At 57.6% G+C, this 14,611-nt stretch overlaps 1 protein-coding gene across 8 annotated transcripts; it reads right to left on the reverse strand.

Annotated features, from left to right (window-relative positions):
• Positions 1 to 5,947: 5,947 nt before the first annotated feature.
• GMPPA (GDP-mannose pyrophosphorylase A) lies at positions 5,948 to 14,127 on the reverse strand. Of its 8 annotated transcripts, none has more exons than XM_012445983.2 (13): positions 14,058 to 14,127; positions 12,982 to 13,041; positions 12,777 to 12,874; positions 11,433 to 11,536; positions 10,982 to 11,168; positions 10,578 to 10,637; positions 8,704 to 8,834; positions 7,556 to 7,690; positions 7,363 to 7,460; positions 7,149 to 7,195; positions 6,840 to 6,932; positions 6,512 to 6,680; positions 5,948 to 6,238 (listed from the first exon to the last, which is right to left on the reverse strand). In XM_012445983.2, the coding sequence occupies exons 2-13, from the start codon at positions 13,019 to 13,021 to the stop codon at positions 6,138 to 6,140; spliced, it is 1,263 nt and encodes a 420-aa protein (XP_012301406.1). In that variant the 5' UTR covers positions 13,022 to 13,041; positions 14,058 to 14,127; the 3' UTR covers positions 5,948 to 6,137. The 8 variants fall into 8 exon arrangements, with proteins under 8 accessions (XP_012301406.1, XP_064229030.1, XP_064229029.1 ...); XM_064372960.1 differs by having other exon boundaries at positions 14,053 to 14,123; XM_064372959.1 differs by having other exon boundaries at positions 12,982 to 13,036; positions 14,025 to 14,116.
• Between the last annotated feature and the right edge of the window lie 484 nt (positions 14,128 to 14,611).

The following is a 14,611-nucleotide window of genomic DNA, read 5'->3' on the forward strand; positions in this document are numbered from 1 at the left end:
CTGCCTGGCCTCAGGGGAGGGGCCCAGGGATGGCTCCCTTGGAGGCTGGGTGCCACTTTGCCCACCCTGGCTGCAAGGCCAGGTCAGGCCCCATCAGGGTCACCCCAGCAGAGAGCCTGCCCACTCACCCAGCCTTGGCCATGCGTGGTGCCCATCGTAGGTTGTCCCGAGCCTTTAGGCAAAGAGACTTCCCAAGGGACCCCACAGCTGGGCTTCACCCCAAGCCTCTGATCAGTCTGGGTCAGCTGGTTCCCCATGCTGGGAAGATAAGACCCTTGGGGCAGAAGCTGCATCTGGCTGGGACATAGTGTCCCGGAGGGAAAAGTGGAGTTGGCATTGAAGAAGCTGCTGAGTTAGCAGTGAAAGTGTCCAAGTGACCACAGACAATCCCCCTCCCTCCGTCCCATGCCCAGGCAGCCCCCTGCTCTGCTCTCCCCTCCCTGGTAGACTTCCAGATCTTTCCAGAGCTCCCCGCACTGTTCCTCCCCATCCTTCTCTCTCTTCCCCTTTCTCCTAATATTGATTTTTCTTTACTGTTTTTTTTTTAAAGGTGATTTAATTGCTTTTTTAAGGTTACTTCAGTCTGGGGCTCTGCCAAGAAAGCGGGGAGCTGCCCCCCAAGCTCTCCCCAGCACTCTTTGCTACCCTGGAGTGAATACATGTCTCTGAATTCCCCCAGCATCCATTGAGATCTTGGGGTCACACTCCCCCGACAACATACTGGCCTCCATCATGAGACAAATCTCATCCTCTTTCCTCCCGAGGATGGCCGGTCGCCTTCAACCTCTATAAGGAGTGAAATCGGGTGGTAACTGATATAAGGGGCGTGTGGGGGGAGGGGGGGCTGTGAGGGGAGCTCCAGGCTGCCAGGAAGTGGAGCAGCAATTAGCTGCCTGCACACCCCCACCACTGCCCCACGGCCAGCTGTCTCCAATTGTCCCCAAGCCCCCAGCCTCCAGTCTCCCAGACCTCCAGGAATCTGGTGATGTTCTAGGGGACTTCCCCCGTCCTTCTGGCTCATCTCTTGACCTGTCCCTCTACTTCTCTCCAGGCCCCCTGGCCCCCTCCCCGTCTCTCCATACCCCCTTCGCCTCTGGCCCGGTCCCCTCTCTCCTCCCTCTCCCCGCTTCCCTGCCTGCCTCCCTCTCTGCCCGGCTGCAGTTGGGTGATAATCTCCCTCATTTAGCCTCCCGGCTGCTTCCCCGGCTCATTGCCCAGCTGGTCCCTGGGGCCCGGCCCAGCTTCTTCCCCACCCCCACCCCAGCCCTGCGCCCAAGCTCCCCCACCCCTCCCTGCTTCTCCCACCCACTCCCAGGGGACCAGCTGCCCCTTGCAGTGAGGCATCAGGGACCAGTGTGGCTGGTCAGGCCCTGAGCTGGGTATGAGAAAGGGGGCGGGGCTGTTAGGAGCCCTGGGCTGCGAGTGCAGGGGAGCTGGGTGTCGCAGGGTCAGAATGTGAAGCCTCATCCAAGGTTCCTTGGCTCTCCAGTTGTCCCGATTCCTCAGATTTATTCCCAGTCCAGTTCACCCGCCTCCGCCCCCCAGGGGATGAGCTTCCCGACAGTGAGACTGAGTGGTAGATGGACTGGGACGAGGTTTGCTATGGCGGCAGGGGGCAGGGGGCAGAGGGAGAGAGAGGGAGATAAGTGGGTTTCTGCCTCCAGGTTCCTGGGAGGAGGCATGGAGATTTTGTTTGGGCAAAATGCCCCAAAGGCAGACCCAGAGACCTCCCAGGATCCAACTTAGGGGGTTCCAAGAGCCCTTTCTCAAAGCACAGGAACTCCCAAGCTGATGCCCAGATTCCTTACCTGGCTGGCCCCATTCATAAATCCTATGACCCCCCAAACTTCCTAGCCAGCATTCTCCTAAGGTTACCCAGCCTCCCCCTTCACCCAGAGGACACCCTCTGCAGCCCAGACACCTGCCCCTGGTGCGGACCAAGTGATGAGCCAGTGTGGGACAGATGTGGGCGGGAAGGGACAGGATGGGGGGGGCTGGGGCCGGAGCTGGGCCAGGCCTGGCTGGTGAGCACGCAGCGGTGACAAACGGGCTGTGCGGGGGCCGAGGGCGGGGGGCGGACGGCGGCTGATTTATCTGGGTTATTTATGCCGCGGACGAGGCAGGAGAAGCGGTTAATGAGAGTCCCAGTGAAGGGGGGTGGGGAGGCCCGAACGTGATCTGAGGAGACTGAAGAGGGTTAGCATCCCACTGCCCGGCCCTGCCCCCACAGTCCCCCAGTCCTCCCTGCACCCCCACCCCATCTTCCTAGGGCCAGCCCTGCCCTGCACCCTCTCCTGAGTCTCATACCAACACTTCCCATTTCCTTTCCGGTGCTCCCAAGCCAAGGCAATGGGTCCCTGGGACTATAAGGGCACCAGATCCAAGATGGGGTGGGGGCATCAGGAGGAAGTGGGTAAGGCACCAGGAAAGGGAGGGCAGGAAGATGAACAAAGTCTGTGGGGCCTGCGAGGGAGGGCTGGGATGGCCGCAGCCACCGTGGGAGTGGGTGTGCAGCTGACAACCTCGGAGCTGAGGCTGCAGAGAGGGCAAAGGGCGCCGGGGTAGAGAGCCAGTGTCAGCCAGGAGCCACAGCGGGGGCCTGAGTGGCAGACATGGGCTGGTCGGGAAGGGGGGCTGGTCAGAGAGCGGAGCGAGTGAGGGAAGGAGGGGGAGAAGATCCAGGAAGGAGGGGGAGAGGGCTTTGCAGCAGGGAAAGCTGCTGGGAGCAGATAAGGCGGCACAGCAGCAGGAGGGATTAGAGCTCTGAGGGGCATGTGGGGAGCGGCGTGGGATGGGGGGACAGGGAGGAGAAGGTTGAGGGCAAGACACTAGGGCCAAGGAGATGAGTGGAAAAGAGAGGGCTGTGAAGGCGGCAGGGTTTCATCAGGGGCCAAGAGGTGGTCATCGATGGGGAGAGGAGAGAAGGAACTCCTGATGAGAGAGGGACATTTCTGCCATGGACGGAGCCCCCACACCCCATGCGTGTCAGGGGCAGCAGAGGGACGCACTGCCAAGGGTCAAGAACGGGCGGATATGGGGGTGGGGGCAATGGCAGGGGCCAGCCCTAGCAGCTGAGCTGAAGGCTAGACTGTGCACACACAGCACCCCCTTGAGGTGGCCAGTGGAGCACGAGGGTGCCGCAGCCTTCAGTGCTGGCAACGAAACCCTGTCGTGCCCAGGTTGTGGCAAGGATCAGTTTCAGAAGGGGCTTCTTCGTGGGGAGGGGTGTGGGCTTGGAAGGAGGGCCGATGGCTTCCCAGGGATCACGCCTCGAACCAGTTGCCCCTCACCACCCCCTGCCCTCCTGCTCTCTGATCCTCCCAGGATGTACTTGGGGTGGGTGAGGCCCCCTACTCCCTCCAGACCAGAGCCCAGGGCAGTTCAGAGGTGGCCATGGTGGCAGAGGGGAGCCTCAGGGAAGGAAGGGGAGCAGGAGGGGCTGGGGGAGGGGAGCGTGGGTGGCAGGTGGGGCCGGGTAATTGCGTGTTTGCCAGTTCTCCCGTCTCTGCACACCAGGGAGCGTGTGCCGGTGGGTGTAGCTTCGCCTCAAGGAGTATGTGTCTGTTGGCAGAGGTGTCATTGTGTCTGTGTCAGGGGTCTGGGTTCTCCTGGCCTCCGCCCACCCCTTCCACCCCCTTTGTGTTTTGGGGAGCGCAGCTCTGGGCACACCCAGCTGTGCTCCGTGCTGATGCGGCAGATGTGGCGGGGCCCCAGCTGTGCCTGCTTCCCAGAGAGGGGGAGGGGGCTGCAATCTGCTCCCCGGATAATGGCTGCTAAGTGCCAGGGGGAGGGGATGGAGATGGAGGTGAGACTGGGCCCCCTGGCAGCCCGGCCAAGGGGACAGGAGGGAGATGAGGGCTCTCCCCCACCCCACCCCGTCCTGGCTAGCCTCCCCTCAGTCTGTGTTCTTGGCTCAGCCTCTCCCCTTCGGCTGGCTCCTGAAGCCCATCCAAATTTCTCTCCACACTCGGTCCCTGTCCCCAGCTCTCCTCCCCTGTCGCCCCATCCAGCTTGGTGCCAGGGACCCACCCCCCTCCCCGGCCCCCAGCTTGCTCCCCCTCGCTGATTTTACAGAATAATCTTTTTATGGAAACTGAAAAGAGCACTAATGGCAGGAGCGCACCCCTCCCCCGCATCCCTCCCCCGCTCATCCCCCCCTTCCCACCCCAGTTCCCTCTTGTTTCTCCCTTCCCAGTCCCTCCCGGGGCTGGCGCCCTCCTACCCCTACCCGGCCAGCCAAGGTTAGGCACAGGGTCCCAGCAGTGGCAGACAAGGGGGCTCCCTGCAGCCTGTCTAGGGGCAGGGTGCTCCATCTTGGGTCTCTCAGAAATGGATGGGACTGTAGGCCCCTCCCAGCACAGAAGTGGGCTGAGGGGGAGTGGGGTGCATGTCCTTCTTGGACTCCCCCGCAACAACGGTGACTATTTCAACCTGGGGGGCATGTTACAAAGACCTCAGCTTCACTAGCTGCGCCCTGCTTCAAACACTGACCCTTTCCCCTTCCAATGCCTCTCCCCACCATGTCCCCGCCCTCACTGGGTCTAGGAGGGGGATCCCGGGGGCCAGGGCCTGACACAGACTTATTGGATTTCACGGTGTTTTGCTGAGAAAATAATTAAATTATCATATTTATGATGGAGCTGCCATGGCCTCTGCCAACCACTCGGAACAGAAGGGTCAGGACTTGGTGGAGGAGAGGAAGGGACCTAGACCCTGGTCCCATGGCCCACCCTCTCCCAGCCTCTTCCTTGGGGTGATGACCCCAACCCAGAGTGGGGACCTGCAGCCCTCTCCCACTCCTACTCAGAGAGATAATGAAGGTCTGGGCAGGAGGCCAGGCCAGGAGGAACTGAGGAACTAGGGGCAGGTTATAGGTCAGGACTGCTAAACCCCACACTGGGTGGGTCATTCCCCACATGCTGGCACACAGCCCATGGGACCTGAGGGGCCTGGGAGGTCACATCTAGCCCAATCCCCAAGTCACCCTCAGTCCAGCTCCTGCAAAAGTGCAGCTTCCTAAATGCTGGGCTCTGAAGCTATGAAACCCTGGGCTCTGTCCCAGAGCCTGGTGCTGATAACAAGGCCCCAGCACCCTGCTGCCTGCCACCCCTGCCTGCTGCCAGGACCCCCTCCTTTCTCCCACCCACACCCTGCACCCCCCATTCTCTTCGGGTAATTAGATTCCTCTCAATTAGCGGATTACGATCATTACCAGCTCATCTGGCAACACAGCTCTGCACCCACAGCTGGGGAAGGGGGGCACCAAGAGGGGCACATGGGGGTCATGGGTAAACATGAGAGATGGCCGGGAGAGGAGGGCTGAGAGCTCCCAAAAGGCAGGGCCAGGGAGACAGGAAGTGGCGAGGGTCCTCCCAGAACAGGGTGCCTGCCTCCCACTGTGCTTCCGAAGATAATGGCACCAGCTCAGGCCCACCCAGCCTGCCAGGGGAGTAGAAGACAGAGACAGGAGGCCTCGGGCGGAGGCGAAACCCCCAACCCGCCAAAAGCCAAGCTGGGAGCAGATGGAGCCGGCAAAGTGGAAAACCGGCCAGGGCTGGGCTCGGCAGGAACTGAGCAGACCGGGCCGTGGGGATCAGCCTCCGGGCCCCCGGTTCCTGTGCCCACTGCTTAACTGAAATCCTTCACCCTCCCCTTCAGAATCCTTGCACACAGGGGCCTGAGCCAGGCCAGGCGAGGAGGAACAGGGAGGCAGGAAGGCAGGGGCGCAGGTGGGGGCCAGGCAGGCCAGGGAGCCTTGAGGGCCTTCCTCCCCAGCAGCGTACGAGGCTGAGGCAGTGGGAGGGGGAGATTTACCAGGGCTCCAGATTCATTATTCATGAGCCAGCGGCAACGACTCCAATTTAAATGCTAATGTGGGGGGGCCTGACTCAGCTGCCCCGCTTCCGCCCCCACCCCCAGTCCAGGCATAGACGGAGTCCGTGCTGGCTCCAAGGTTCACGGGGTTTATTATGGAGTCGGGAGGAAGGGAGCCCAGGAGTCCCCAGGCCACCCACATTGCTCCCCAGCGTGTGACAATCCTGCCTGGTTTTCTCTGGTCCTTTCTGGACAGAGGCTGGCCAAGCAGGCAGCAGCCTCCAGGGGAGTGGGTAGGAGCTGGGGGCTTCTGGCAGCCCTACTCAGAGGATGATCTGGTTGGTGAAGCTTCGGCTCAGCTCCTTGTGTGGCAGAACAATTGAGTTGAGGATGAGCACCTCGGCAGGGATCCGGACTCGGCAACCTGCAGTGTGGACGAGGGCACCAGGGGGAGGTCATGGGAGGGGGGATGGGCAGGGAGCTGGGGGCACTGCCAGCAGGGAGGGATCCCTCCTGCCCATCTGTGCCCCTGGCCTCATGCCCCCAGTGACTCACACAGGGCCTGGCACACAGCAGGCCCTTGGTAACTGTTTGTAAAAAGAAGAAACACACATGCACACAGAGGAACAAATGCTCCCCAGGGCCACTGGCCATCAACTGTGGGGTTCCCCCAGCCCTGGTCCCCAGGAAGCCATACCCAGGATGGTGATGGCAGGGAGCAGCTTCCCATCCTTGAAGAGGCTCTCACTGTCCATTCGGGCTCGGGGATCGTTGGGGTTGGGGTCATTGGGGGTACCCTCCACGCGGGCCCAGCGTCCCACAGTGCTTCCCCAGCCCACAATGCTATGCAGAACACACGTGTGCTCCTGCAAAGAGGATGGTAAAAGGTCAGGGGAAGGCGGGGAGGCAGCAGGAACAGGAGGGTGTGAGGTGGAGCCAGATGCATCCACCTTTCTCTGTTCTCAGGGGATACCCAGGCCCTCCCCGCAGCCTCTTGGGGGGCTGCGGTGTGCACTGGTGCCTACCTGTAATGTGGCTCCATGGAGGACAATGCTCTCCCGGAGCCGCACGCCCTCACCCACAGTCACCCCCTTCCCGATGGAGACGTTAGGGCCCAGCTGTGGAGAGGAGCATACACCGTAAGCCCTGGGGGAACTTGCAGGATCCCCAAATCCAACTGTCTTCTAGAACAGATAAGGCAGAAGCGACCTGCTCGAGGCCACGTAATAGGCTGTGACAAAGTGGAGAAACCGGCACCCAGAACTCCAGCAGCGTGGGCACCTCCGTCCATCCGACCCCACCCCTCCCACCCTGAGGCTGGGCCCCATGCTCACCACAGCTGAGGGGGCCACCTTGGCCGTCGGGTGGATATACACATTCCCTAGAAGCAGAAGAGAGGTCCTGGGGGCAAATACCCCAAACCGTATTTGGATCGGGGAGGGGCAGGGATTGAGGCTTCAACTCTGGACTCTAGATCAGGAATCCTGGTTCAGAAGGCAGAGGGGCTGGGTGGAGGTCGCAGGTTAGGAATTGGGGCAGGGTGGGTACCTCGGATCCGTGGGCCCCCTGGGGTGTGCTTGGCCAGCCGTTCTGGGTGAGTGTTCTGGTATCGGCTCAGATAGAGGCGGGAGGCGTAGAGGGCTGAACTGGGGGCCACAAGGTGGGCAGGGACTCAGGGGTCAGCAGGGCCTGGGCCCCCCACCCCAAAGTCTCAATTCCCAGGGGACCCAGCCTTCCATACCCTGCAGACTTGATCTGGCTCCAGATGCCATCGGTGAGATGGACATAGATCTGGCCCTGCCCCGCCAGGGCTGCAAACACATCCTGCTCTAGGCGGATGGTACCTGCCCCTGGCCACAAGCCTGGTGAGTCCTCCCTGGCAGAGAGGAAGAAGGCTTACATCAGTCCCCTAGCTGAGCCCCGAGTGTGGGGCTAACACAGTCTCCCAGGGACAGCCGTGAGAGGGATTCCCACCACCTCTCTAAGCCCCTCTCCAGGTCTGGTCCGGTCCTCTCCAAAGGGATGCCTACATCCCAGGAACCTCTCCCACCCAGTCCCAGCTCAGGTGGGTGCTATCACAAGGGAGCCCCAGGCAGAGACCTGCTTCCCATCTCTGCCCCATTTCCAGAAGGAGATCCCCCCATGTTCACATTCCCCTCCCCATTCAACCCCTTACCCCCTCCAAGTTACCCTCCCCCTCATTGGATGGAATGAAACACAGACAGACTCACCCCAGAGCAAGGCAGCTGGTGAGGGCAGAGACAGTCACAGAAAGAGAGGGAGAGAGAGATGGTAGAGATGCCAGCTCAGCAGAGACAGAGACAGAGAGGCCAGGAGAGATGGAGAGGGAAGCAGAGACACGAGTGGAAGTGAGAAATGGCTATGATCGGAGGAGGCCTGAGATGGGTGATGTGGGGGTAAGGCACGGACCCCTAGAAGGGAACAGCTTTTAGGCCTAGGAGGGCAGACCCATGGGACTGTGGAAGCAGAGCTCTGGGTGCTATGTTCCTAGGGGAGCCTCAGCCTGAGAGTGTGCGTGTCTGCCTGTGTGTGCACGTGCACACATCTGCACCCGAGCGTGTGTGCACCCAACTGTGTGCTACCGTCTGTTCTGAAAGACATCTCTGGGACACTCAGGGCTTGGGAGAAATGGACCAGAAGGGGAGTGGGCAGGCAGTGACAGAGGAGGAACTGGGATGGATAAGGAAGAGGGACAGAATGAGGTTAGAAGGGGAGGGACTCCGGAGGCTCTGCTGAGATGGGAAGTGGAGAGAAGGGAGCTGGGAGAAGGAAGGTGAGCAAATTGAGATGGAGCCTGCAGAGACTGGTGTGTGCTGGGGTCCGTGACTGGGGGTACTTGGGGTCACAGGGCTATGGGGCCTGCCTCACAATTGCCCATCCTGCTGATTACGCTGGAAGACATCCCGAAGAGGCTTCAGGGCTTCAGGAGAAAAGAGGTAGATGCCGCAGTTGATGATGTCGCTGATAAACGTGCTGGGTTTCTCCACATAGTGCAAGACCTGAGGACAGGGCGGGCTGGGATCAGTAGAAGAAGGGACCACCGCCACAGTCCCCAAGGCCCTCTGATTTCCAGGCCCTTCCTGCCTCTCCTCCCTGCTGCCCGGGTGGCCTTGCTAAAATGCAGTGAGCATCTGCATCCTGCTGCTGCCTGGCTTTAAACCCTGAGATGACTGCCCTTCTTCACCTGATTCACCTTCAGATAAGTCCAGACTCTGTGACTTTCCCTGCCTGATCCTCCCCACCACCTACCTCTCAGACACAATTCCTCCTGACTGCACGCCTGTGCCTGCAATGCCCTTTGTCATGTCTCCATCTGGAAAGCCCACCTTTACAAGCCCAGCTGACACTGTCACTCCCTCTGTGTGTCCTCTCTTCTTACTAGCCTCAAAGAGTTAGCTACTCATGCCTGGGCACTCCTGGGCTCTGGTCACGCCTCACCCGTGGCATTTTGCAAAGGGTGGCTTTTGATGCTGTTGCTATTAGACTGCCGGTGCCCAAGAGGCAGGAACTGCGCCCTTTTGAGTCTGTTTCTCTCGCACATACCTGGTGCTGACCACAAAACTATATATGTGCATGTATGTGCGTGTGTGTGTTTTATATTAAAGCATGAATAAATAAAAGGGATATATGAGGCCGGGTGTGGTGGCTCATGCCTATAATTCTAGCAATCTGGGAGGCTGAAGTGGGTGGATCACTTGAGCTCAAGAGGTCGAGACCAGCCTGGGCAATATGGAGAAACCCTGTCTCTATTAAAAAAGATACAAAAATTAGGTCAGGCGCAGTGGCTCACCCCTATAATCCCAGCACTTTGGGAGGTCGAGGCAGGTGGATCACCTGAGGTCAGGGGTTCAAGACCAGCCTGGCCAACATGGTGAAACCTCGTCTCTACTAAAAATACAAAAATTAGCCTGGCGTGGTGGCACATGTCTGTAATCCCAGCTACTCAGGAGGCTGAGGCAGGAGAATCGCTTGAACCCAGGAGGCGGAGGCTGCAGTGAGCTGAGATCATGTCACTGCACTCCAGCCTGGGCAACAGAGTGAGACTCCATCTCAAACAAACAAAAAAAATTAGCCGGGCGTGGTGGCATGCACCTGTAGTCCCAGCTACTTGGGGGGGCTGAAGTGGGAGGATGGCTTGAACCTGGGAGGTCGAGGATGCAGTCAGCCAAGATCATACTACTGCACTCCAGCCTGGGTGACAAAGTGAGACCCTGTCTCAAAATAAATAAATAAATGAAGGTGGGGGGTTATGTGAAAGTCAAGGGGCTTAGGAGAAGGGAGTTTCACAAGCAAGGACAGAGCCCTGCTGCCTTGCCTATCATGTTCCTGCCTCCAGTATGTTATTTCCTGCCTCCAGGCCTTTGCACCTGCCTTTCCCTCTGCCTGCAGTACCTTTCTGTCTCCTCTGTCATCTAGACAAATCCGACTCTGCTCAGACCTTGCCTCCTCCAGGAAGCCCTCCCCACTCCCACCACGGCAAGGTTGGGTTGGGGCCCCCTTGCTGTTCCCATCACGCACTGTGCATACATTTATTAAAGTACCACCCCCAGGGAAATTAACCATTCCCCTCTCCTCCTGGTCAGTCTCTCTTAAAGGGATATAAATAAGATGATTAATTGGGAGTGTCTCACCTGTCTGACAAGACCACCCCATACCATGCCAGCATTCTCCAGAGGCCTGAGGTCGGTGGGGGGAATGATGACACAGAGTAGGCACCCACCCAGGCCCCTTTCTGCTCTCACCTCATGTGTCTGTGGATTCTCAACGATGCAGCCATAGTTGAGGGATTGCGTCCTGTTAGCCTGAAAGACAGACACACCCGAGACAGTGACCCGCCTGCTCCAGGGCAGCCAGGTTTGTTTTTCTTCCTTTCCCTCCCCTACAGCACCTGGCATGCAGCTCTGCCATTGACAGGCCTTCAGCAAGGGTGGAAACTGACAGCTGCCCTCCCCCTCCCTACTTCTGAACAGCCAGAGGGCTCAGGGTCTCCACTAACACCTCCAAGCCTGACAGAGCAGCGCATCTCCCTCCTGACGCCAGCTCCCATACCAACTCCCAGGGCGCCCTGGCCTCCCCAACACCCTGCATTCCAGGAAGCTCTTAAAATCACCTCCTCTACACCCTCCAGCCCTCCTGGCCCCCTCACCGTTGTGCCAAGGAGTAAGAAAGGGTGACGCTGCTGTCGGTGGGCTTCCAGCATAGCACTCAAGGGGAAGTCAGAGCAGACATCGGCATTGAGCACGAAGAATGCCTCGGGGCCCCCAGCCAGGATCTGGTCTCGAAAATGGTAGAGACCACCCCCTGTGCCTAGGGGGGCAAATTCCTGCAGGTACCTGTCCCCAGGGACCCCAGAGCCAGCTCAGTGGATCTGACGAGACAGATACCGTGAGCCAGGGCACCTGACCGCCCCTGCTCCCAGGAGTACTGCTGCCCAAGGTCCACAGAGAAACTCCATGTATTCAGGAATTCAGAGATGTCCAAATAATCCTTCTAGTAGGTAAGGATGAACTCCAGCAAATGCTGACTCAACCCACTCCCAAGAACTCAGAGGCCTAGGGCATTCCCAACCCCCCATATACGAATGTGTGCACAAACACCTGACCGGAAGGTGAAACTCCTGCTGGGCGGCTTCGAGGAACTGGGTGAGCGGCTCATCAGGTTGGTAGAAGCCAATGAGCAGAATCTCCTGCATCCCAGGGACCTGAGGACAAGGGAAGAGGCTGGGAGGAAAAATATCTAATAGGAGAGGATGTTGGGGAAATCCTTGGTGCTGGCCCAAAGTCTAGAAAACCAGTTTCAGTCTCAGCCGTGGGGTCCCAGGGCACTTGACACTCTGGGCTGTTTTATCCTCTTGACAATGAGGAAGTTGGAGAAAGTCGAAGGCCTGATCTTTTCTTGTATTGTTTTGTTTTTATGAGAAAGGGTCTTGCTCTGTTGCCCAGGCTGGAGTGCAGTGGCATGATTTTTGGCTCATTGCAGCCTCCACCTCCTGGGCTCAAGCAATCCTCCCACCTGTGCCTCCTGAATATCGAGGACTACAGCCATGACATTACCTGCCTCAGCCTCTAGAGCAGCTAGGACTACAGCCAGGCCACCACACCTAGCTAATTTTTAAACTTTTTGTAGAGAAGGGGTGTCTTGATGTGGCCAAGGCTGGGCTAGAACTCCCAGCCTCAAGCGATCCTCCTGGATTAGCCTCAAAAACTGCTGAGATTACAGGCATGAGCTACCGTGCCAGGCCTAAATTTTCAATCAATTATTATAACCCCCACCAACCTGAACTGGGAGTAACTCTAAGAAAGACTTTGCCTACCAAGCTGCATTAATCCATTTTCCCCTCTTTACTATCCATCAGCCTAAGCTTGAGATAAGCACGAGGTAAGGGTACCATTTATCAAGGGTCGGTGTTGTGCTAGGCATTTTACAAATGTCATTTCTAAGCTTCACCACCCAACAAAGTAGCTCTAATCACCCCCATTTTACATATAAGGAAACTGAGTGTCAGAGAGGGTGTGATATTTGTTCAGGCCTCACAGCAGGCAGCGACTGAATTCAAACCAAAACCTTGCCTGTCTCAATACTAAAACCAATAAAGAAATGAGTATCATGGTGATCAAGGATATGAATTTGTGTTTGGTTATCATCGGTCTCCATGCCACCACGGCTTTACATTGTCTCCAAGATCCTTGTCTGATCTCACATTCCCTACTTTAAAAATAGGAGTGAAATCTAAGCAGGAAGAGGCCAGATGAGAAACTAGATTGGGGAAGACAGCAGGGCAGCTGCACCGCATAACTTGAGGGGGCGCCATTCACATTGTCATCTGTGAATGATGGTCCTTGGAGTTATGCCTGGTGGGAAGACACCATGGTTGGAAAAGGGGGAAATACAGCATGAAGACGAGCAGGAAGTGAAGTGAGAGAGGGGACCCAGGAGGTTACCTGGGCACAGGCCTCAATATGATGTTGGATCATAGGGACCCCTGCCACGGGAAACAGTGGTTTGGGCACCTCAAAAGACAAAGGTCTGAAGCGAGTTCCTGGGAGAGGAGAGGGAAGAACATTTCAGAGCCTCCTGCTTCCCTCTGCCCCTATCCCACCTACCACTCCAGCCCAACCTCCTCCCCCCATTCCCCTGGCACCTCACCCTTTTGAGGACCTCCAATCAGGATCACTGCTTTGAGCATGATGGTGACTGCTACCTAAACTTCAAATCCCAACAGAGAAATCAAGCTCAGATCTCATACCCCAACCAAGCCCCAAAACCCAAATAGCAACACTTAGCCCTCTCCCAAGATGTAAACCCAAAGCTCGATATAGTCTCTGCCTGGACCCAACACCTCACAAATCCCACACATCTCAAATCCCAGCAGAGAAATCAAGCTCAGATCTCACACCCCAACCAAACCCCAAACCCCAAATAGCAGCACTTAGCCAAGATGTAAACCCAAAGCTCAATATAGTCCCTGCCTGGACAGAACCTCACAAATCCCACACATCTCAAATCCCAACCCAGATTCCAGTCGGCCTTCAAACCTCACAGTGATTCCTCCCAAATTCTGAAATTCACACCCCACAATTTGATCTCTAAAAGACTTTCCTCTGGCCATGAACAAATTCTGCAAATTCAGAAACCTAGCAGAGACCCCCCTTCTCAGACCCCAAACCTCAAAATGCTTAAGCCTCAAACCCACTGATTCCCAAAGTGTTGTGTCTTCATTCTAGATATTAAGCCCTGAATCCCAATAGTGAACCCTGAATATTTAACAGCAAATCCCGAGTGAGCCTCAGATATTTAACTTCAATCCTGAACATAACCCCCAAGTAGTGAACACTGATCTGGATTTGATGAACCCCTAATTCTATCAAAAATCCTCTATATGCTGAACATGAATCCTAAAACTAACTTCTATATGTTGAACCCCAAATCAAAAGACAGGTTCCCTTGGAAACCCAAACATTAAAACTACTGACTCCGCCCCAGTCCTAATACGGACGACTGGGTCTAAATCTCTGGATTCGGAGGATTGATTGGTTGCTGACCCTCACAACCCCACAAGTGACTCTGTACAATGAACCCCGGCCTCTCATTGCCAAGGATTGTGGAATCAACACAGGCGCGGGCGCACCGAGGGCCAGCCGAGACCTCGGAGCCCGCCATCCGTCTCGAGGCCGTCACCTGCCCCTTACCCCTTCCGCCACCGCTCCACCAGCTCACTTTACCACTAGCTCCCTTTACTCCAGCTCTGCCGCCCGCTACTGCAAGCTCCTTCCGCGCACGTGTCTTCTCGCAACTCGCGAGAACTCATTCGCAGGGTCTGTCGGGAATTGTAGTCTGAACCTTTCCCCGCTTTCAAACTTTATGGGAGAGAAGAGCGGTGCTGAAGCGTGGGGTCTTGGCCAAGGGATCGAAGGTGCGTTAAATGAGAGGAAGGGTGGGGCCTGAGACTGGAACCCGAGCTGTTGGGGAATGGGTCCCGGGGCTGCAGCCGAGGTGAGGAACTGGGGCCCAGAGGAAAACGGGACTGAGGACCGAAGGGGGTGTGGCCAGTCCTGGAAGGGGCAGGGCCAAGGGCAAACAGCCACGAGGGGCTGGGGCTGGGGCTGGAGGCGCTCAAAAGAGGAGAAGGCAGGGTCCCGGCCCCCGCTGCTGATCCCGCTGGAAAGTGAGGGCGCCTTGGACGGCTAGGGCAACCCTATCAGGTTGACTGTGTGAAATGTAGCACGCCGCTAGGCGCTCTCCAGACTTCCCTGTGACTCCAACAGGCTGTGACCTC

The sequence above is a fragment of the Aotus nancymaae genome, unplaced genomic scaffold (genome assembly GCF_030222135.1).
Source record: "Aotus nancymaae isolate 86718 unplaced genomic scaffold, 86718_ANA_hifiasm-v0.15.2.pri h1tg000008l, whole genome shotgun sequence".
Taxonomy (NCBI): domain Eukaryota; kingdom Metazoa; phylum Chordata; class Mammalia; order Primates; family Aotidae; genus Aotus; species Aotus nancymaae.